We start from the raw sequence: 23,324 nt of genomic DNA, 5'->3' as shown, positions 1-23,324 counted from the left end.
GCTTTGGTGAGTTAATGAGCTACTAGACACAGAGGCTCAGGAAGCTGCTTTGCAAATATGCCCTACCTGCAATTGTTCCAGGAGGTCAAGGTTCTGTTTGCGTAAGCTGCTGTTGGTCTTCTCCAATTTATCCATTCTTTGGTTGTCACTGAGAGGAGAGGAATCGATAAGTTCTTCTTGGAGCACATGGTACTCAACCTCGTAGGCTTGTAGCTGTTTGGCGATGTCCATCTCAAACACCTGTTAGATACAGAAGAGAGTCCTCAGGCTCCAAAACTAAGACAAGCGCCCACACGCACAGGCACCTGTGTACATGTGTGCTCATGCCAATGCGCATCTACCATTCCTCCATGCTTAGCAGCGTGATTGTAACACACATGAAAGAAACGTTGTGATTTTACATAGGGAGGATAATAACAAACGTCTAGAAATAATTCCAAAGCATAAAAGCAGTGTGAGTTCTGGTACTCTTTTTCTAACTGCCCTCCCCCCAAGCTTTATGAAACTTTCAAGGGGCTGCTCTCCTAGAGATCCGATTCTGACTTTTAGCACCCATGTGGTGGCTCTTAGCCATAGCTGTCTATCCTGAGGCATCTGATGCCCTCTTCTGGTCTCCACAGGTACCAGGCACTCAGGTGGCATGCATGCACACATACACATAGACAAAACACCCGTACATATAAGTAAACAAACAAAACAAACCTGAACAAGACTTTCAAAAACTTTAGTTGCTGCATGTTTTCTATGCAAATTCTATTAAATACACGACTATGGGTTAAAAGGTGACAAAAGAATCGTGTCCTATTTGCACAGTCACCAAGTCCAAGTTTAGTTACAATCCAGCTGGGTTTTCAGAGTTCCAAGAATGACCAAGTAATGGAACCATTAGTGAAAAAGTCCTCTTGACAGAGATATGCAGAAATGAGCCAACCCCAATTGTCACCCGCACGGATGAGTGAACATAGAACAATGTCTGAGCTGTCTCTCCCCCAACAGCAACGGTGGTGACAGAGCCACACGTGTGAAACAATCCCGAAGTGCAGAAGTGACTCAAGTGGCAGTGCCTGTCTTTTCTCCCGATGAGGAAGTGACATGGCCGTAGTGAGGTCAGAAGTGCAGCCCCTTCTCTGTGGATAAGGTAACCCTGCAGGCTGAAGCCACTCGGCATAGGACCCTATGCTACTTTTCTTGTTGCTGTGACAAATGCTCAACAAAAGTAACAAAGAACAAAAGGGTTATTTTGGCTCAGTCCAAGAGTGCTGAGTCCTCTGTGGAGGCAGGAGCATGAGGTGGCCGGTCACAGTGCACCCACGGCCAGGAAGCAGAGACGGGTGCCGCTGCTCGGCTCACACCTCCTTTCTATTCAGTTCGTACCCCAGCTCTTGGGAGGGCGCTGCCCACATTTAGGGCCAATCTCTCACCTTAATTAATTAATCTGGACACTCCATCAGGCAAGCCCTGAGGTTTGTCCCCTAGGTAATTCTATCTTGTCAAGCTGACAGTCAGTAGTAACGTCATAGCCCTCATGGTGGATCTGGCAGCTACAACCTTCCAGAATAAGACTGTTGGTCCAGAACACTCGTCTGAGGATGAAGTCAAGGCTTCTGAAGGGTTGGAGCAGTTCCTAATTAATGAAACAACACCCCAAAGCCTTGGAAAGCCAGCTTTCCCTGAGGGTACCCTACAAGCACTGAGCTGTCTTCCTCTTTCTCCCCATTCCCAATTGTCTTGCTTTTCTCTTTGAGATGAAAATTCCAGCTTCCTAGTTTTTCAGGTTAACTCGGGGATTAATACTAAGTAGATTCAAAAGTCATTCTGTAGCTACTAAGTCACGTGCTATCTGCATCTGCCTGCTTTTCCTTTTGTTCCCGAGAGTGACTAAGCTCAGTGGGGACCACCATCCCAATTCATATCCCTGGTGGCTGGCCCAGGCTGTGAGTCAACTTTGACACTGGGGATCCATGGGCAACCTCTGAATGACCTTAAACAACTCACTCACCTCTCCTGGCCTTAGCTCCATGTGGGGTAGTAACACGTACCTCCCTGCACTGAGCTCAGAATGAAGAGACTGCTCACAAAAGTTCCCAGCGCATGCCTGGAAGGCTCTTGTCTTAGCTGGAGTCTTTTCACACTTGTCAGAAACCTTCGGATTTTAACCTCATGTCTCAACAGAACTACAATGGATGCTCATCTAGGGCTTCTGAGCAGTCCGAGAAGGGCAAGAACCATGGCCGTGAACCCCTCGACTGCTATAGCACGCATGTGTAATCACTAATGTGGTGCACACACACATCGCTTTTGGAGATCCTTTCCTGTCCTGGGAACGTTAGCAACAAAGCCCCTGGCCTCTTCTACAGACTGATCACAGGCTATGCCCCCTTCTGGGCCTCGATGAATTCCTAATTACTATCCTGGGTCCCCGATGTCTCGGTTTCATTGCAGCATCACCGGGCTGGTCAGAACACAGTCCATGACTGCAGTTGTATGCCAGGAATGGTCCAAACCACGCAGCCTGTCTGGGGGTGCGAGTCCTGCGCCCCGAGTAGCATGTGTAACTCTTGGGCCAATGACTTGGAAAGGGACTGAAGAATGAACAATGGCAGGAAGTGCCTTTTACTTTTACATACTTAGGAGGCACAAGTGACTGACTTATGCTAGTTCTTAGCAAAAAACAAAACAAAACAAAAAACCCAGGAAGGCCTAAGATGAAGGCCTGACTCCATAGTGGTATCTCAGAGAAGCAGTCAATGAACTGAAAAGGGGGATAGTAGGCACTGTGTGTCAACTGGAAAAATCAACATGCACTCACTTTCTAGACAAACGACAGATTCTCCCCACTGAGCCTTCTATAAGCCATTCACTGAGCATGCTCACTCCACAAAGCACAGCTGTAGTCGCCTTTCTTCTGGGTCATCCCAGGCCCTACTTGAGCTCTTGCCTTCCCCTACCCTGCCTGCCCCTTAGTTTCCCCAAGGTTTTCGGGAAAGTTCCAGAACTTTAGTGCTGAACAGAGCGTTTTCTTCTGTTTGTCAAAGCAGGGATTATTCATTTCCTTATGTTCAGTGTTTTGTCAAAAACACACACCATCAGTTTTGTTGCTGAAACAAGAAAACTACAATGCAGGAAGCATGGAAAGTAAAAATTACCAGTGCAGATACTTTCTTTCATCTTTACTATTATAACCATATTTTTCTAATTGTAAACAAAACTCACATCAAATATGTCACCCACTCATCTTTTTCATTCAATTTTATGTTCTAAGGGCTTTCTCATGTGGTACCATGTTCACCATAACCACCAACATAAATGGCTTCATGGTTCTTTGCCAACTCAGCATACCATCAGCCCATTCAGTAAATGCTGGACATCTTGATACTTCCAATTTTTTGTTATTACAAATGACAACTCTAAGAAAATTTCTTTATACACAGGGCTTTCCTAGTGTTCTGAACCAATTCCTTAGGATGCATTCCAATAGTTGGGATTCTGGCACCAGAGAGGTCTGAATGTTTTATTGGCGCGAGGTGCTCACTGCCAAACCACCTCCCATGTAGGAGCAATCAAGACAGAGTACCACCAGCATGTACTGAGGGGCTGGATGCTGCATGCCCTTGGCACTGCATACAGGTATTAAAAAGTCGGCTTGTTAATCCAGCAGGGAAGGCATTATATGTTATGCAGAAATTTAAATTATGCATGAAGCTAAATATTTCCCCAGATATGCGTCTGCTAGAAGGCTCTCCTTGTATGTTTGTGTTCTTGGCTCATTTGCTATTGAAGACTCCATGTTTCTCTTTGCAGTCTCTGAACACGGTATGAGGAAGGTACTGACTGGGTGACTGGTGGCAGAATTAGCCACATACTTTTGACTTTCCTAACTTCTAGATCCTTCCCCCAATCTGTTGGTTTCAGTAGCTATTAGGGCAGGACAGTGGGGCAGTCTGCCTGGGTATCTGTAACAAGGAGGCACATTGTCTATATATAGTAAATTTAAAAACAACAATAAAGCTAACTAATAGTCAATCTGATTTTAATTATCACAGCATGTGGCAGTGGTAAAACACTTGTCCCCAAGGCACTCCACCCTCTGAGTGAGCCTGTCTTTTTAGCAACTACTCATTTCAACCAGTGCAGTGGCTCGTGCAAGGGTAAGGGGCCACCCCGCTGCAGTAACCTCCTCTGAACACAGGAGCTTTGTGAAGATTGGTCTCTGCCCCACGAGGTCAGGTAGAACTGGGACCATCTCTTAATAAACACTGCTCGTGGCACAGCTTCCCTGTGGTCTTGTGGAGCCCATAACCCTGCAGATTCCTGAGTTAGCAGTTCTGGGGTGGGCCCCAGATTCCACCTTTCTAACAAGTCCTTACATGACCAGACAGGGCTGGTCTAGGAACACAGTGCTGGTCCTGGCCTGCAGTGCAAAGACTAAACCAGGCTGCCAGAGGCTGCAGCCTGCCTCTCAAAGCAGCCCTTTGACTTTCCTACTGTGACATGAATCGAGGTTTCAGAGTCACAGTCACATTACCGACAGTTACTTTATACTGATAATTCCCAGAGGGCCCTCTTTCTAGGTAAGAAGGTGCTTATGGCCTTCTGCATCTGACAACTGTGGTGAGGTCACACTGAGGAAGGAGAGTGGCTCCAGAGACCCTGGCTCCTGGACAGTCACCCTTGGAAACGCTTCTGATGCTGCTCAGAACGAGCCAACTAAGCCAGGGCTCTGGAACCTGTTCCCAGACACTTATCCAGGAGCCGGGCTGGGTCCCAGTTGCTCAAATAGTCTACAAACCATCTAATACCGTCAGAGAGGACTGCCTGTCCATACACAGGGCTCCGTGCTCTGTCTTATCCAATGGCTGCACCCATCACTTCCACGTGAGGACTTCTCAGGTTTGAAGATAGGAGTTCCTCTGGCTTCTGAGTAAACGTGCTGCATGCCTCACAATTGCTCTCTAGTCTCTGGGTCAAGACTTAACCGCCCTCTGGCGGGGAAGGGGCAGCAAGCCTGAGTTTTCAGAGGTCATACTGAAACACGAGCGAGAAGGAGGGCAGAGAGCTGCCTGCACTCTTACCCGTTTTCCATCAAGACTATTCCTGGAATGAGAACCTGGGGTCCAAATGTCAATCTCACCCACACCCTCATTACCTCACCACAACACTCAACACATCTGGCACTGGAACGAACTACTCTCCATTCTCTTTCTGCGCCTCTGGCATGTGGCTCAGCAAACTACAGCCTGGTTTTATAGCATTCTACTGCAACATGGCTACTTCATCCCTTTACCTGCTGCAAAGGCAGAGATGGGGAACTGAGCAGAGGCCTTCTGAGCCCCTTAAAAGCAGAAATCTAAAACACTCTTATCCAGCCTCCACACAAAATGCTGGCCCTCCAGAATCATCTCATTCTTCTATGCCCTGGTGGGAGAAACTATGTCAACTCCAACACTCAATAACCGGCAACCTGTGGTCTCCCCTACTTAGGCATATGAGGTGCTGGACCTGCCTAAGCTCACTGAAAATGGAAACTGGAATGCCATGACCTAGACCTGCTAAGGAGTCTGGGGAGCAATGCATGCCAAGTTCAGAGCAGTTGCCTGAACCAACTCAGGTACACAGATAACCCCCCCTTGCTGAGACATCCTAAGCTTCTGGTATTGAGAGGGTACCTGATGAGTACTAGAGTGTTTGCTACTGCCAATAAGTATAGTTCTTCACAGAAAAGGAGGGGAAAAAAAACAAATAACAAAAGCTCATTATTCCCCACCTTCTCTGAGGCTGTGTACTCAAGGGATGGATTGATGACCCACCTTGGAGCTGGGACAAGGCTAGAAATCAGCACTCATGACACAGACTCCATCTAGGAAGCCAAGGCTCTGGGCCTACCTCAGACACATTGAGTACATTCCACAACAACTGTAAGAAGGGATCAAATTAGTGTGAACATCAGAAATTAAGACAATCAAGAGTTTACCCTGTATTAAGACTCAAATACAATCTTGAGATGTGGTATGGGCTGAAGAACTCTGAGGTGAGAGGCATCTGAAACCTCCCCTCTCCCTCCGCAGCAGAGTGAGTGTGGGCCAGCTAATTAATCACTCTCTGTCCTCAGGAATGTGGTCACGACTGCATGAAGTCATGTGTATATACAGATCCCTTAGGGCGTGGCAGAAAGGATGGACTCAGCAAGCCAAATCGATCCACACTGAGCAACTGGGCCAGGCAGGTAAGACCCGGAGCCAGCCAGTTAGCCAGAGATAAGAGCAGAGTGGACAAGAACCCCTCCTCATCGGCATGTGCAGAGTGCAGAGATGCACGGTCACGGGCACAGGGAGTCCTTGCCCTTGGCCAGATCGGCATCTTTTTAGTACTTAACCCAAGGTAGAAGAACCAAAGAGGCTGCATCTGGCTGCAGTTCACTGGATTCTCCTGAGCTATCTGGTGAATGATCACAAGTTCTTACATAAGTATTTACTTAAAAAAAAAAAACCTTATTTCACCATCTGTGTTTAAATGACTGATCTAGATTGTTATCCACAGAACATGTTCTACGCACAGGCAAGCTGACTGCTGACTCTGCAGTGAGATCCAATGATGAAACCCCTTCCAGTACATTCTGTGTGATGGTTTATTTTGCTTGTTAATGTGCCCGCATTGAGAGATGCCAGGTGATTAGCAGAGCCAGGTTCTGGGTGTGTCTGTGCAGGTATTTCTGTAGATGACTTGTGTGTGTCAGAACAACTCGGGGAGGAAGACTTGCCGTAAATTCTAGCAGTACCATCCAAGAGGCCGGGGCCCAGTCACACACAAGCAAAAGGAGGAAGCCTTTACTCTTAGCCCATGGGAGACAAATACAAGCAGCTCTCTGCGATGATGCCAGGCTGGTCTACATAAGTGAATTCCAAGACAGCCAGGGCTACACAGTGAGACCCTATGAAAGGAGGGTGTGTGTGTGGGGGGGGGGGAAGAGCAGCCTACAAGCCAGCTAAGTTCTGTTGCTCCTGCACAAGTGTAGCTACTGCTGCCGCCACCCACTACAGACACCAAATTCTTGCTCCTTCTGCCTTCAACCCACAGTTCTCAGACCTTCTGCTAGGACTAGGAGTAGGACTGCATCATTGGTTTCCCTGAGACTTCTGGTTTTGGGAACTGAACAGCTAGTAGAGTCTCTGGCTCAAAGGTATGGAGATGGCAATTAAACCACCTAGGCTCCAAATGCAAGGCAATTTGATAGCCTCACTCATAATTATGACACAGTCTATTGGTTCTGTTACTGTAGAGAAGTCTGATTAATACACTCAGCCACACAGCCCCTGGACACCCTAAGTATCTTGATTCTTCATCATTAGCAATCATTACCAGAAAAGTTTTTGCTCTATAGAACTGAAACTGACTTCATGATCTGCTCTAATGGTAATTCCCAGCTGAATCCATGTAAAATGCTCACCATTTCAGAGTAATGGTTCTATTGAATATGGAAGCTAGAGATGCAAAAACCTTCCAATTGTAACAACAGAACAGCAAAAGAATGACATAGAGAGATTTCATAAAATCAATCTCCTACTGATTACAGAAAGTCATTTCTGAACATTCAATCAGTACCACTGAGAAGACAAATCAAAGAGGCCCGCATTTCAGAAGAACACAGACCAGCATGGAAGCTTCTTACATGCAATGAATACTGATGGCTCCTCCGTGTCATCACACCTGGCTTCCTGGTGTCTTTTGCCATTAACACAAACAACATACACACGCAGTCACACATTTCATCTTTTGATTGGCATCTGTGATGTGCCTTCCACAGGCTGCTCCTCCTCAGGGAGTGGCACTCCAGCCCCAACAGCATTGGGAAGGCCTAGAGCAATCCCTACCTGGTTAATGGTCTTCTCCATCTGCACCAAGCCCAGGTTGGGCAGTGTGTTCTTTATGAAGTCCACTATGGTTTCCAGGTTCTCATGCTGCAGAATTAAGGGCTTATGGCTTCCCAAAAGACTTAAGGCCACTTTAAATATGACCTCTGACCCCTGAAGGAAGATCATATCTAAGAAGACACAGAAACGCAGAGTTAAGCCCGGCCAGCTCCTGACGAAATACCACTCTTTTTCTCTTCCTTACACCACGGAGTAAAGGGTGGGAAGTTTAACCCAAGTTACAGATTTGGCTATTTCCGACAGAGTTGTCAAGACAATATTGCAAACAATAATTAAAAACAACAGATAAATATATGGCTTAGGTTTTTGTCACAGATTCAGATAAAAAATTTTCTACTCTGAAAAAGAAAAACAAATTCAAAAGAACTTTAAAAGTTGAGAAAAGTTTTATTAATTTATGGTATTTTCTATAGATGCTCTCTATTTTAAAGGAGTCACCAAAACATGCTTTAAAAACACAGCTTTAATTTGCGCGTGTGCACGCACGTATGCACACACGTGGAATGAGCACATCTATACACCCATATTCACTCAGAGGGCAGGAAAGGGTATCTTGTCCTCCTCTACTCCCTACATAGTCCTTTGAGAAAGGGTCTCTCCCTGAACCCAAGGCTCATGTTTTCCCATCTAGGCTGGCAGCCAGCATGAGAATACTCCTTCTCTAGTCCTAATCAGGACTGGAGTTTCAAGCATGTATGGGATACCCAGCTTATTTCTCTGGGCATCACAGCTGTGTAACAAGAGCTTTTAACCACTGGCCCATCTCTCCAGTCACTAAAAAATGTTTTCAATTAGTAAAGCCAAAAGACTCTTGTAGATGGGAAATTATATTTTAAAATAAAAAGATGGAATGAAAAGATGCTTAAAGTTTTTAACAGGCCTACAAAATTTCAAAAGCACATTGAACTTCATCATAATAATGGAGCCAAGAACCATTCTTCTGTCTGAGGAGTTTTAAGTCCGGTCAGGCTACTCTCCAGTTCTGGCTATGTTTTCTCATAATGGTTGGCAAACCACAGCAACTCCTACACTGAATTTATACAACTGGACGAGGCAGGCAAGTGGACAAGGCAACAGCTGAGCAGCCATCCCCCAGGTCTCCCCTCTTCTCCTGGAGTTGGAGCCAGTACAGAATGAGAATCAGTGCCCTGGGCTAAAACCACAGAGAAGAAAACTGGTTACTGGGTGACTCTACCCAGGCAAGTTTGACCTAGTGACTGGAAAAGAGTTAAAAAAGAAAAGAAGACAAAACAAAAGGAAGAAGTAAAAACAAAAATATAAATACAGCTGGGGCCAGCCAATACCAATCTCTCCCTCTCTGATAGCCCCTCCCTGTTGGCTGCAACAAAGTGGGAAGGGTTAAGAAACGGCAGCGTCCAACCACAGAAAGCCAGGCAAACAGAGGAAGAGTAGCTGAGATGCCTCTCCACGTGGCTCAGAACGACAGTACGCAAAAGCTGTTCCCAAGCTGGAACATAAAGGCTGGGCACTGCTGCAGAGGTGGGAAACCGAGTCAGGGCAGTATCTGGACAAGGCACAGGGCGGGAGGATGACGGGTCAGTATGCCTCCTCAGCAGCCGGCTCTCCGGATGCTCTGAAACTTTCATCAAGTCATTGGCCATGTGAATGCAGATGGTGCCGATGAGGACGGCCTGTGCTGGGAAACGAGGGCACCAGTGCAGCCTGAGGATTGCTGGCCACGTGGGGGACCCTCAGCTACTGAAAACACCACACCTGCTCAGGGCTCGGGGTGGCCCTAGCAATGGGATGACCTGCTTCCTTCTTAGGGTTGGCTGTTGAGACTCAGACAATAACTTCAAGATCTGAGTGGCTTAGAGGAAGTACACCCACACCAAGGCAGTGTCTCTGGAGAGTCCCGTGACATGCTTAGTTTGTGGAATATACACTCACATATAAATCTCACCGCTTCAGGAAATGAGAAGATGGAGAATAGTGTTACAAGATAGGTAGGTTTATTCGTTTATTTATGTGCGTGCATGCGTGTGTGTGTGTGTGTGTGTGTGTGTGTGCGCGCGCGCGCACGCGTGCAAGCACCAGAAGAGGGCGTCAGATCCACTGGAGCCAAGTTGCAGGTGGCTGTGAGCTGCCTGAGGTGGGGGCTGGGAGCTGAACTCAGGCCCTCTGGAAAGCACTACGCTCTCACCACTGCTGAGCTATCTGTCCAGCTCTTATAAGATGTATTTTAAACAGAAATATTTTGTAAAAATCAAACAAAATGATGACGTTTTTATGTACCCTGAAAAACTTTAGACCTAATTTTTTTGGCCCCCCCCTTTTTTTTTTGAGACACGGTTTCCTCTGTATTGCTTTGGAGCCTGTCCTGGCACCTGACACTCACTCTGTAGACCAGGCTGGCCTCAAACTCAGATATCCACCTACCTGTCTCTGCCTCCCGAGTGTCAGGATTAAAGGTGTGTGCCACCAACCTAATTTTTAAGTAACTGGAAAAAATGTTACCTATAATCCACACCCACCGTGCCAGGCCATCTATTTCTATCTTGTTCATCTTCCCATCCTCACACATCTGCATTCAGGAATTTAAAAAATCAACGATGCTAACTGTTCTTGGAGAGCCTCTGCAGGCAAAGAGACTGCTGGGGGGGGGGGTGGTCCCTGCACCCACACTGTGGCACAGCTGCCCATTTCCTTCTTCCCTTTGTCTCTGCATTTTCAAGCCATTCAGAAATAGGCATGAAATAGATGGCACCTTAAGTTCAGCTGATCCCGCCACACCGCATTTTACCTGCAGAGAACAACACAAATAACAACTTTCCCTTCGGCGACATTCCCACAGCCCTGTGCTCCAGCATACCTGGGACCTCTGATTATGACCCCACGATTGGCCAGTGCGATTTCCCTTGGTGACCTCATTCGGAATCACTCTTCCAGCCACGTGACTCTATCCAGGGCAGGGCAACCCCACCCTCCCCTTAACTGTCTCCTAGGAGGCTGCAATCCTGTGGTCATGCAGCCTCTACCTTCCTATCACAAATGTGACAAGCACCGTTCAGGCAGATTTTGCAAAAACACACTGTTGCTACTGTGTTACACTGCTCACAGAGCCCATGGTTCCCTGGACAACTCATTTCCTACTCTATTTTCACCCTAAGGCATCTTCAATGCCCTGTCGAGCCCTCAGTTGTATGTTCCACTTAATCGCCTCAGCAGGGCATCCTATAGGACACCAGGAGCCCACCCTGCAGCTCGGAAGCCAGCTCCTGTTTACCCAAAGGTAGTTGTGGTCAGAAGGAGAGCGAGCATTTCTTCCCTATGTTTATGTGCCTGTGTGTGGTTATGTGCATGTGTGTGCTGGTGCCTGTGAAGGCCACAAGAGGGCGCCAGATCCACTGGGCTGGAGTTCCAGGTGGCTGTGAGATGCCTGATGTGGGTGCTGGGAGCTGGACTTGGGTCCTCTGCAGGAGTGGCATGTCTTCAGAAGGAGCACGACTTTCTTCCCAGGTGCCTGCTCCACTCATACTGAACTGTACAGCCGTGGTCCATGATAGAAGACTGACATCCAGCCCAGTATGAGCCACCATGAGGTCAAGGCACACACTGAGGACAGCTGCCCTCTCAAGCTGCATGTCCTCCTTCCGAGGTGACCTATTAATTAATATGGGAGCGATGCTGGTGCAAGGGACTCTTTTTGCACTTATTTATTTATTTAATGCATTTGTATGTGTGCCACGGCACCACTCATGGGAAGGTCAGAGACAACTTGCAGGAGTCAGTTTTCTCCTTCCTCCATGTGGGCTCTGGGATTGAACTCATGTCATCAGGTTGGGTGGCAAAACCCATTGCTGCTGAGTCATCTTGCTGACCTCGCAAACTGGAAATTTGCTCATTCTTCTCATGTATAAAATAGAGACATATCAACAAAGGTTCAATTGTTTTAAGATTTATCCAGATTTAAAGGCTTATCACGGAAAGGTGCTAGGCCAGAAAGCTCAAAGAGCCCAAATGGCAGGACTATGGAACTTAACTCCTGACCAGTGCGGAACTCAGCAAGCAGGCTTGGTCACCACTGCTATAAATGGAAATGGCTTTGCAAACTCTAGCTTTTCAGAGACTGCGATGGGTTATGGAGCTGGTGACTCAGACAGAAACCTACCCGTGCAGCAGGGAGATGCGGGAGCCAGGGATTGCAGACATTGGCATCTTTAGGCACACTGTATATAAAACCCCAAGACTCATCACTCCTTCAGAGAAAAACATCCTGCCTGAACTGGCTTCAGCTTTTATTAGCATTTAAGTCACGAGAATGCACTGCACTGAGCTCCAAATTATTCTGCAGCAGAAGGCCCTGTCTCCAGGGAGGAGGCTGCTGGTTTTTCATGTCCTTCAATAGCTTATACAGCCTGAGACTGCTCTCCTGGAGCCAGGAGCTCTCTCCCTGCAGGTGGCAGCTCCGGTTTGGCCTGGGCAGGGGTGCCTCACTCATCCATGCTCTGTAGCCTGGTCTGTGCTCAGTTCAGCCTCTCTTGGCAGAGTTTCTCCCGCAAACCATGGAATTCAACTTCTCAGCTGTTTCCAGACTATCAACAACCAGTTCTCCCTGCCCCCTGCTCAGTTCTAGTCCTTACATGACCCACAGAGCTAAAGGATTAAGAGAGGAAGTGGGTAAGATGGGGCATTTTTTTTCCTCTCTCCTATTTGCAAGGTATAGGAAACAAAAACTCCAAAGTTACTGGCAAGAAAGGCCAAAGCCCACAGTTGGAAATACATACTGTAATTCTTGTCAATATAGCAAGCACCCAGTTTTGAGGCTTTTACTTTTTTACATATATATGGTCTAAACAGGACATCACAACTTTCCAAACTGTAAGTAGCTTTTACTATCTATCTTACATTAGTGTTTTTTCCTCCTGAAAGCTAGAAAATAAAAACCAAGTTGCAGAAGGAGTTATGCAAAAAGGAGTCATGAGCATTGTAAGAACACAGATTCCTGTCACAGAGAAAGTCTTCAAAGGTTCTGTGGAAAGACAGAAGGAAGTAAAGGTAATAAATAGTCCAGCATTCTGCTGGCAGATTCAGGGAAAGGAAACCAACACTCACTTAGACTCAAAAACAAGTGTTGAGAGCTGGGGAGATGGCTCAGGGGTTGGTTGAGAGAGCTTGCTGCTCTTCCAGAGGACCCAAGTTCAATTCTGAGCACATACGTTAGGCACTTCATATTACCTGTCACTCTAGTTTCAAAGGATATGATACCCTCTTCTGGTCTCTTGGATGGCATATACTCACACAGGCTCACACATATATACATAATAAACAAAAAAGCAAGTTTTAGCACTTTTGGAATTTAGAATCAAAATGTCTATTCAAAGTTTATGCAAAGTATTGTACAACCAGTGCTTCTGACCAGTTCCTTAAGAAGCTCCCCAAAGGGCTGGGGAGATGGAGGGCCCTTGCCACGAAAGCACGAGGAACCCTAGTACCCACATACAAAAAAAGGCTACCATAGCACAAGCCTATAATGTCAGTTCTGGAGAGGGAGAGACAGGAGATTCTCTGGACCTTACTGGCCAGCCAATCAATGAGAGACACTGTATCAAAATAACATGGGGAGGGATAATGGAAGATATGTCACCAACCCCTGGCAGCCACATGCATGAACATGCATAAGCACACATAACATACATGTCTGTGTATACACACATATACATATCCTCTCTAGTTCTAAAAATAAATATGGAACAGTATGAGATTACTGTGCTTGAAAACAGAAGAGGGGACTAGCAGAGGGGCTGTGAGGAGCAGGGTCTGACCTACACTCACAAGATAAGGACTCCTAGGCAACCAAGCCTGACTAGATAGTTGTAAAACCAAGCAGACCAGCATAGGATGACCAGAAATGCTGCTAAATGGCAGGAGAATTCTGGCTGGCAGACGCATGGGGTAAGCTCACCGAAGACCCTGGCTACAAAGCCCAGTGGGAACTGTGAGGCGAACACGGTGAGAAACCAGGGAGCCGCGTAGAGGCTGGGGCCGATCTCGTGCTCTTCCAGGTGGTTGTAGAGGTCTCTGTGGTAATCATGGAGCAGTCGTGACAGCTGGTACATCTGGATCTGCAGGAACATAGATGCACAGGGTCTGGGAACTATATACCTACTACATGAAGCTATTTACTCATCACATGGAGTGGGAGGGGACTCTTAGCTCTGTTATTGCTCTAACTGGCTTAGGGTGTCCGCTGACTTTAGTGACTAATGCATTCAACCAGAGCTTCCGGGGACAGGCTCACATGAGGTCAGTGGAAGAGGCCAGAGGGAAGAGGCCAGAGTGATGCTGCTGGGTCTGTTTCTACCTCCTTCATTGTCCCCTTGTGTCTCCTGGCTAAGAGACCCTAAATGCCCACCAATGAAAGCATCTCAAAAATTCCCTTACAGATAGATACACATTCTCAGAGAAACGCTAACCAGGGGGAATTTGTAACAAAAAGCTCCTGCTAGGTAGCAGTGAGCCAAGGTCACCTTCATCATGGTTCCAGAGAGTAAGTCCACTGTCTGTGTTCAACAGCCTGTTCCCTCTGGACTCCTAGAATCACTCAATCTAACCAATTTCTATTTTTTGTTGTTGTTGTTTCTCTGAGACAGGATTTCTCCGTATTGCTTTGGAGGCTGTCCTGGAACTCACTCTGTAGACCAGGCTGGCCTCAAACTCACAGAGATCCTCCTGCCTCTGTCTCCCAAGTGCTGGGATTAAAGGCGTGCACCACCAATGCCCGGCTTTCTTTAGGTTTGTAACAAAGAAACATGCAAATTCTGGGCAACTTAAAGCAATAAGTATTTGTCTTCAGATGAATAACTGAGTCTTTCCAAGCTAAAGTTCCACTCTGGTTTCGTGTAGCCTGTGGTTCACACAGGTCCTCAAGCACCGTAGAGCATCTATCTCCCATCTGGGCCTAAAGACTAAATAACCCAGAGAAGGCCAGACTCTGACAAGATGCTCTGGGTTGGATGTGTGCATCTGAAACTGGGAAAACAGAAATACATCTTAGATCACAAGTTTTCTTCAGCACCCACCATAGCTTCTGAATAGAAAAGCCTAATCCTGCTGAAGTGCGAACATGCTCTCAAGAGTATGTGAAATGCCATAAAGTCCACTGTGTTGACAGCTGCCACACATGAAAGACAGTGGAGGGGTGGAGCAGGAGCCTGACTGTGGGGAGTTAGTCTTACAGTAGGTGGCTTCCCTTTGTGAGGTTCATGTTTTACACAAAGTGGACTTTCAATAATACACACTGGTATTTTCAAGCCAAGTCCTCAGCTCTAATGGTACATTCTGAAGCCCCCAAGAACCCTCCCAGAAATAAATGAACGTGTACCCAACAGCGAAGCGATGCTTAGGGACACCTCTAGATCAGGGAGTTCTCCCCCTCGGGAAGGCAGCAAGCATAGTGAGTGCTTGTCCAGCTAGACACCTGCTGGGTTGGCTCCTCTCCATCCCTCTCCTCCTCCCTGTGCCTGGAAGCTGGGACTAGAACCCAGGACTTCACCACACGTTAGGAAAACACTCAACCACTGAGCTACATCCCTAGACTTTCTGTCTGTTTGCTTTTGAGACAGGGCCTCACTATGTAGCTCAGGCTAAACCCATTTGTATAGGCAGGCCAGCTGACAACTTTGAATTCTCCTGCCTTGGTCTCCTAAAAGTGGGGCTTACAGCACCAAGCCCAGCTTGGTTTTCTTTGGATAAACTTGTTCATTCATCAAATACTGACAGGGCCTCTATTCTATTCCAGCTACTGCTGGAAACTAGGGGCACAACTCAACACAATCTTCTCCTCGCGCTAAGGAAATCAGGACACGAGACAGTAGGAAGTAAGTAACTAGGGCAATTTATGGCAGGAAATGTGTTGTCCTGAAGGCATGAGACAAGATAGCATGAAATAATGTGTCCAGGGTGAGGGGACCTTCTGTGATATAGTGCATGACAGTGGAGCTGAACCCTGGGTGACAGGGGGTACGAGGGAGAGATGATCCCAGGCAGAGGACAGAGCAGATCACAGGCTTGGAGGCACTAGTTACATTGCTAAGAAGAGATGAGTTAAGGTCCTGGAGCCAGACAGGCCTGGATTTAAATTCCACCTCTGCCACTGGCTAGCTGTGTGCCATGGACCAACTTCATATTTCTGTCTACAACTGAGCCAGTTAATAGCATCATCCTGAGAGCCATCATGGGAAGCACATAGATCAATGACAAACAGAGTGAGTTATCAGCAGCATCAGTGGAGAAGAATCTAGATCCGCCCAAAGAGGAATGGGGCACACCTTCAGCATCTTTTTATTTATGTCACGGAGATGCTTGGTACCTGTAAAATAATCATGTCTGGCCGATACTGTTTCCGCAGCCCCATGTCAAACATCAGGAACTTGAGCATCTTGAACGCCTCTTCTTCACTCATATGAAGAAGCAAAATGCCTGCCACAAAGCTGAGACCTTGGCAGTATCCTACTTCCTGGTCCAGAAGCGAGTAGGCCTTCAGGATGTTGTAAAGTGACAGCTGCCCTGCTCCGAGCTGGGCAGAGAAGTACGGGTGTGTTGGAAAGGTTCGCCCTGGGAAAAGAACACAGGTCAGCTCTTGCATACAAGAGGCCCATGGACACAGAGAAGCAGCACGCTGCAGGTCAAGGGAACCAGACCTCTAGTCTTAACGCCAGTGTCTTCAGTACCGCTCTCCTCTGAATGTGGTCAGCTGGTGGGTCCTACGATAACATTTGCAGCAAAACCCCAGCAAACTATCAAGTTCTGTGGTTGTCTCTAGTATATTTGTTTTTGAGACTGGGTCTCAGTTTGTAGCTCTGGCTGGCCCGGAACTTGCTGTGTAGACCAGGCTGGCCTCGAACTCAAAGAGAGCAGGCTGGCTTCTCCCTCCCAGGTGCTGGAATTAAAAGTGTGCACCACCATGCCCAGTGAGTGGCGTTAGGTAAAATAAATTACAATTACCTTTAGTCTAGGAAATATCTGTGTCTTAATCAAAAACAAGAAGCAGCTGGTCCCGACAATAGTCTCACTTCTTAAGAACACAGCGTTTTCTAGAAGTCGACCCCTAGCCCGTGTTATTCAAAAGCTGTAACAGATCCTTCCCACAAGCTTTTCCAGACCATGAGTTCTGCCCACAAGTGGGTCTCACCACAGGACTCATCTACACTTTTAAATCATAGGCTGAGATCTGAGACAGGCAAAGGGATAGTAGGCATTTTCCTTTATACAGAACAGTGACCTTCTGGAAAGGAGATTAAAAATGAGTTTTAAAAATCATGATTATTTCCACAAAGTTACTACCAAAATAAAAAAGACATGGCAGTGAGAAGGCTCACCGGGCCTTTTTCTTTCTTTCTTTCTTATTTTTTTTTAAGGGGAGAGGGTTTCAAGACAGGGCTTCTCTGTGTAACATCTCTGACTATCCTGGAACTGGCTCTGTAGACCACGCTGGCCTAGAACTCACAGAAATCCACCTGCCACTGCCTCCCAAATGCTGGAATTAAAGGCGTGTGCCACCACACCCAGCAGTTCGTTGGGTCTTGTCAAGCTGACAATCTGAGTGTGATTCCCCAGGAACCACACGGTAGAAGAAGAAAACTAACTCCTACATGCTGTCCTCTAACCAACATGTGTGCTACAGCACAAATGTGTGCACAGACACAGGCACAGTCAATAAAACTATCATGAAGAAAAGTTTAAAAGGTGGCACTTTTCTCTTTTTTTCTCTTGCCTTTTTTCATTCAGGAAGCTTTTATTGCTGATACCTGCCAAATCCCCCTGTGACATCCTGGTGATAAATGGAGAGTTTCTAAAGAACAGGAAAGTGACTAGAAAGTGCCACATTAAAAAGTTACAGGGGACCAGCATGGGCACAGGCGAGAACCATGGTCTGGCTGGTCATCAAAGGTAGCGAGCGCACCTGGGCCACAGCAGCTGCTAGCCATGGTTGCGGACAGCATCGGCAGGGCAGAGGGTATGCACAGTCACCCTACCGTGACTGTGAGAAGTAAGCAGCCGTGCACACAAATACGCCCCCCATTAATCTGGAGATATGCACCCGTATTTCCACTCCCAGACTTGTCCTCCAGGCTGGGTGAACTTATGAGTGAGGGTTCCTGGAATCTCTAAGCCCTTGTTTCACTGTGCACAGCACTGACTGTGTGGACATAGCAGAATAGGCAAGGCACTTTGTTAAGCTCTACATGCATCTGGCTATGATGCAGGATATAAAGAGAATTTGACACCACCTAGCTGCCATACTGAAAAGTTACAAGTGGGGCCAACAAGATGGCTCAATGGGTACGCATGTCTGCTGACCTAAGGAACCCACACATGGGTGGAAAGGGACAACTGACTTGACAAAGCTGTCCTCAGGTCTCCACACACACACCACGGCAAACCTAGCCACACATACACAACCTGTGCATACACAATACTTTTTAAGTTACAGGTGGAATTAATTTGAATAAGATGTTATGTTTAACATATGCAATATTTTCAACTCAATATGTAACCAATACAAAAACATCAAGGCATTTTGTCTTCTTTTCACGTCGCTGAAGCCCAGCGGGTTCTTTTGGATGACAGCACACCTTCACTCGGGCTTTTCGCATTTCAAGGATTCAACAGCCACTTTCGGCTTCTGTACTGAGTAGGCCAAGAGTATCACCTCCTCAGATTATCAAAGGCAGGTAGGTAGCATCCCCCTCACTGGTTCCCAGGCAGACTGGAGCACGCCCAGCCCGACAGTCCCTCCCAGAGTGAATATTCCTCTTCACTATGAAAAAATACGTATTTACTTATTTACTAGGTGATTCAAAGGTATGCGCATCTTACATGTGACAGTCAGAGGGTAACTTGGAGGAGTCAGTTCTCTCTTCCAACCTTGTAGGCGTGGAGGCCAGCTGAGCCATCTCACCATCCCCCTAGCTGCCATGCTTCCAGCCCCATGCTTCTCAATACAGCCAGAGGATCCTGGGAGTCTGGTTGGAGTTCGTGAGGTCCACCTCCCCTTTTCAACTACAGATCCATATAATGTCAGCCTTTCCTTTGTTTACTTAAGAGAATGTAACTATAACAGGCTAAATAAAGGTAATATGATAATCCCATTGATTCTATTAAGTGTATTATGAAAGAGATTTTAAAAACTATTAACACAATGTCATATTCACCACTGATTTTTCTTTTGGAAAATAGTTGTTTTTCATTGTATATTTACATAGTGAGTTCCTTACAGTTATTTTAAAATAAAAACTTAAGTTTATTTATTTATTTATTCATTCATTCATTCATTTAGATTTTTGAGACAGAGTTTCTCTATAGCTTTGGATATTGTCCTGGAGCTCTCTCTGTAGACTAGGTTGGCCTCCAACTCACAGAGATCTGCCTGCCTCTGCCTCCCGAGTGCTGGGATTAAAGGTGTGTGTCACCAATGCCTGGCAAGCTGAAGTATTTTTAACTTTATCAATTTTCATTTCCAATGTAGCAAATATTAACACCACATTTTCCACATAAGCCAAAGCTTCTTGGACTATTCGATTTTAAGAGAAAGGCATCCTGACCTCCCAAGTTACGCAACACTTGTTCCAGGCAGATGCAGTTCAGCCACCTTCTTGGTGGCAAATCCAGAAAAGAGGGACAGACAGGCTACTGCGAGGAGAATGGACTACTTGGATTAAAAATGTTTCCTGGCAATCCCCTCCTGTGAAGCCAGTGCTAGTGTGGCTGCCCTCCTGTCAGTCAGAGGGCATTAGGGCAGCCCCTGGAAGGAGGGGGAGGCATACCTCACCAGGCCATCAGGCCTCATGGAAGTCACTGATGCAGCGCCTGGGCCTTGTGTGGTGTACGTGCGAGGGCACTGTCAAGCCGGATGTCCCTCACTGCTCACTCAGAGCTGGTGACTCTGGGTAAAACACTGCAGCTGCTTGCTGTTTGTGCAAACTTTGGGAATAATGCAACCCAAGTCTAGGGTCAAGTCTCTCCTGCCACAAGCCTGGCAAAACAACCCTAGGTTTACCGCTGGCTCTGTAGGACCCTGGCAGAGAAGCGTAAGTAGAAACTGAGGAGGCCTTGCACAAATCCATTGGAATAGGAGACCGCCTTCTCTAGTAAACTATGTTAAAATTTACCATGAGAGTTGGTAGAGAATTGCAGGTCCTTCCAATCTCTGCTAAAGGAGACATAGGCTACTTTCATAGACCAAAAGAGATTATTAAACGGAAACTGTCAGACGGGCACAAAGAAACTCCTGTGAGCTGTGGAGATGGCTCAGTGGGTAAGAGCATTTGTTGCACAAACACAGCAAATGGAGTTCAAACCCCCGGAGTCCATGTAAGAAGCTGGAGGTGACCATGAGCATCCTGTAATGCCAGCACTGTGGGTGGGTGGAGACAGGAGGGTTGCTGGGCTTGCTGGCCGCCAGCTTAGCTCCAGGTTCAGAGAGAGACCCCCATGTCAGAGGTGAGCGAGCACGACACCAGATTTGGGCTCTGCGTGTGCCCTCCCAGTCAAATGCTTCCTATAGAGTGCAGCACATCTAGGTGCCCATGAAGGCCCTCTGCAATAGCAGACGGCACTGTCGGAGCTCTGCCCTAAGTGCCTATGTTTCCAGAAGCATCAGAGTGAGCACAACTGCTGTGACTTAACTCCTGGGGGCTCTGCATGCGAGCAGCTGCACCAACATGCCACCCAGGACTTCAGGTTGGTGGTTTAAACCCGGGAATGGTGACACTGAAGACTAAACACCAGAGGTCTTCTGAGGTGTTGGGAGGAGATGGCTGGGAGCAGTTGCTGGCAGGGCACCGACTGACTGGGAGGGCGCGGGACGGAAGGAAGTGACTCTCCACTTTACTATGTCAATTACACTTTGCTTTATCACTGAGAGGTTACGGGACGTCCTGGTTTCTTTTGCTGTTGCTGTGATAAAATACTCTGACAAAAGCAACTTGAGAGAGAGGATCTGAGTTCACAGCTGAGGACAGTCAAGGCATCAGGCACTGGAAGCAGCTGGTCACATTATGTCCAAAGTCGGACACGAGCAGTGAGTGCGTGCATGCTAGAATCTAGCTCGGCTTCTGCTTTTCACAGGAATCCCCTGCCCAGGGAATGTTCTCACTCGCTCACAATTTAGACAGATAGTCATAATCAAGGCACTCTCCCCAGGCATGCCCTGAGACCTGTCTCCCAAGTGATTCCAGATTCTTGTCAAGTTTTAGAATGACCAAAGTGACTGCATGTTGAGATCTTGATAATATCAGAAGCACACACTTTGTCGAATAATTTGAGACGCTGTTGGTGCAGGAATCTATTAGATTCTGGAACTGTGATGTTTAACTGACTTCTGCAGAGTTCAGTCTCATACTGGCTAGTGTGGCCACATGCCAATTTCTGTCTTTTGCCATCAAGGTTCTTACTGTACCTTTCAGTTAGCAATGAAAGCAGAGAAATTCTCAGGGTTGAAGTGGAAAGAGAACTCGTAATAGTACCTAGCCCGACCCTGTGCCTGAGTGACTCTTCTGGGCATGTGCTCTGCCTATCTCCCCCAGCTCAGGCAACCCTGGCACACCTGGCTTTCATGGGGGAAGTGTCTCTAAGAAGTCCATCGACAACATTGCTGAGATCAGAAACAGAGGCACACCTGTCCTGATGCAGTGGGGATGCAGGCAGGGGGACTTTGGGCTTGGACCACATAGTGAGATCCTGACTCGGGAAGAGAACAGCAAAGCTACTGCAGCGAGAGCCTCACGGGGCCCTCAGAGTCTGCACGGTGCCACAACCTAACACACACGGTAACAACCCACAATAACAAGACTACAAGGAGCTGACAGAGAGGGCAGGGGCACTTCCAACTCCTGCGCTGACACAATGACCTTTCTGTATCTCTGGACGGCATTGTGTTCCTCCTCCTAAGTCCTTCCCATCACAGGGAGGCTGCAGAGTCACCCGGTAGAGACAGATAACTGCTGGCAAGCTACGATGGATGCCAAGGAGGATGTCTGGAACCCCTAGCAAGAGTCAGAAGTGAGCAGGAGCCCCAGAGTCTTGGCACTCCATGCTGTCCACCCAGGATGGAGAGCCAGAGGGCAGAGAGGAGAAAGGCTATAGTCCTCAGGAGCCGGGCCAGCGACGGAGCTGGAGCCAGGGTGAAGACACCTAGCACCTGCTAAGGCTGGCAGTAGCTTTCTCCTGGCTGGTTGTGGTCTGTGCTGAAGGGAAGGCAGGGGTAACACGTACGAAGTGGTCAGCAGAGCCAGGACGACAGGCCATGAGGCGCAAAGCCGAAGGAGCTCTGCACAGAACCTGGGAAAGCCCTTCCCCCAGTTCTTGGGCCTCGTGCATCACTTCCACAGTGAGAACTGCACAGCTCACAGGGCTGGCTAAAGATGAAGCCAGGCCACACTCGAAATCCTATCTTATAAACTACAGAACACAGCCTAACCATACGGTCAACTATTTTACTCTTTGAAGGAACAAATCTTGCAAAAAAGCTGTTTGAGCAAAAGGCCAGTTTCATAAAATAAAAGACAGGAAAACAAACCCATGAAAAGCCAGAATACTTCCCATCAATGGTGCTGTGGTGCTTTTTCCCCAGCCACTATAGGAAAGAAATGGGATGTGATGTCACTCTACAGCCCACACCTTTCCTGGGCCCAGAGTCTGCACTGTATATACAAAACACACAGAATAGACAAAACACACAGTGTGGACTGCACGGCAGCTGGAGGTGTGAGGTGAGGCCTGTCATGGCCAGAGCTGGAGGCCTTCCGTGCCAGGTCTACTTTATGACAACTCAGAGCAGAGCTGGAGCTTTGCAGAAGGGCACCCGGACACCACCGCTGGGTCTGGGCCAGCAACCAGGATTTCTGGTTCACACAGGGATAAGAGCTCATGCTGGCAGGGTCCCTGGATAAGTCCTAGGAGCCTGGTGGAGGTAACTTGGGACACAGATTACTGCAAACAGGGGTTCTTCAGGCCCTTGGGAGGATGTCTGGAGGTCATCCAAAGAGAGACCAGGCAAGCACTGAACCAGAGGCGAGGAAAGAGAACCATCAACAGAGTGGGGGATGGGTGCAGCTGGCCTTGGGAGCAGAAGCGAGAGGGTGGGGCTGAGCAGGGGTGGGGAGGATGTGAATCAGGCCTTGTTCTCTAGGGGAGAGGCCACTGAGTTGGGACTCGCACAAACACTACTTCCTAGGGAGAGGCCTGGCTGGTGGGGCCGGGGTGGGGTGCGTGGCCAATCTGGGCTTCACTTTCCTTCTGCAGAAAAGTGATGCCATTCAAGCAGTCTGAGGCGGAGGGCTGACCATACAGACAGGAAGCCAATGGAACAGAATGCAAAACAGGGAGAGAAATCTCTCCCATTTCCTCCCCTCCTCCCAAACTATGGAGGAG

General features: G+C 47.6%; 1 protein-coding gene across 3 annotated transcripts in view; it reads right to left on the bottom strand.

Moving 5' to 3' along the window:
* Tbc1d1 (TBC1 domain family member 1) overlaps positions 1–23,324 on the bottom strand; it is a 190,873-nt gene that overhangs the window by 5,714 nt on the left and 161,835 nt on the right. For all 3 annotated transcript variants that reach the window (XM_005074384.4, XM_013116552.3, XM_013116553.3), the window contains 4 exons: positions 16,261–16,505; positions 13,855–14,014; positions 7,869–8,038; positions 67–240 (listed from right to left, as the gene is read on the bottom strand). In XM_005074384.4, coding sequence (XP_005074441.1) covers positions 67–240; positions 7,869–8,038; positions 13,855–14,014; positions 16,261–16,505 — 749 coding nt within the window. The remainder of the gene's footprint in view (positions 1–66; positions 241–7,868; positions 8,039–13,854; positions 14,015–16,260; positions 16,506–23,324) is intronic.

This window comes from Mesocricetus auratus, unplaced genomic scaffold (assembly GCF_017639785.1).
Source record: "Mesocricetus auratus isolate SY011 unplaced genomic scaffold, BCM_Maur_2.0 Super-Scaffold_100006, whole genome shotgun sequence".
Taxonomy (NCBI): domain Eukaryota; kingdom Metazoa; phylum Chordata; class Mammalia; order Rodentia; family Cricetidae; genus Mesocricetus; species Mesocricetus auratus.
This window is presented reverse-complemented; position numbering and strand designations above follow the sequence as displayed.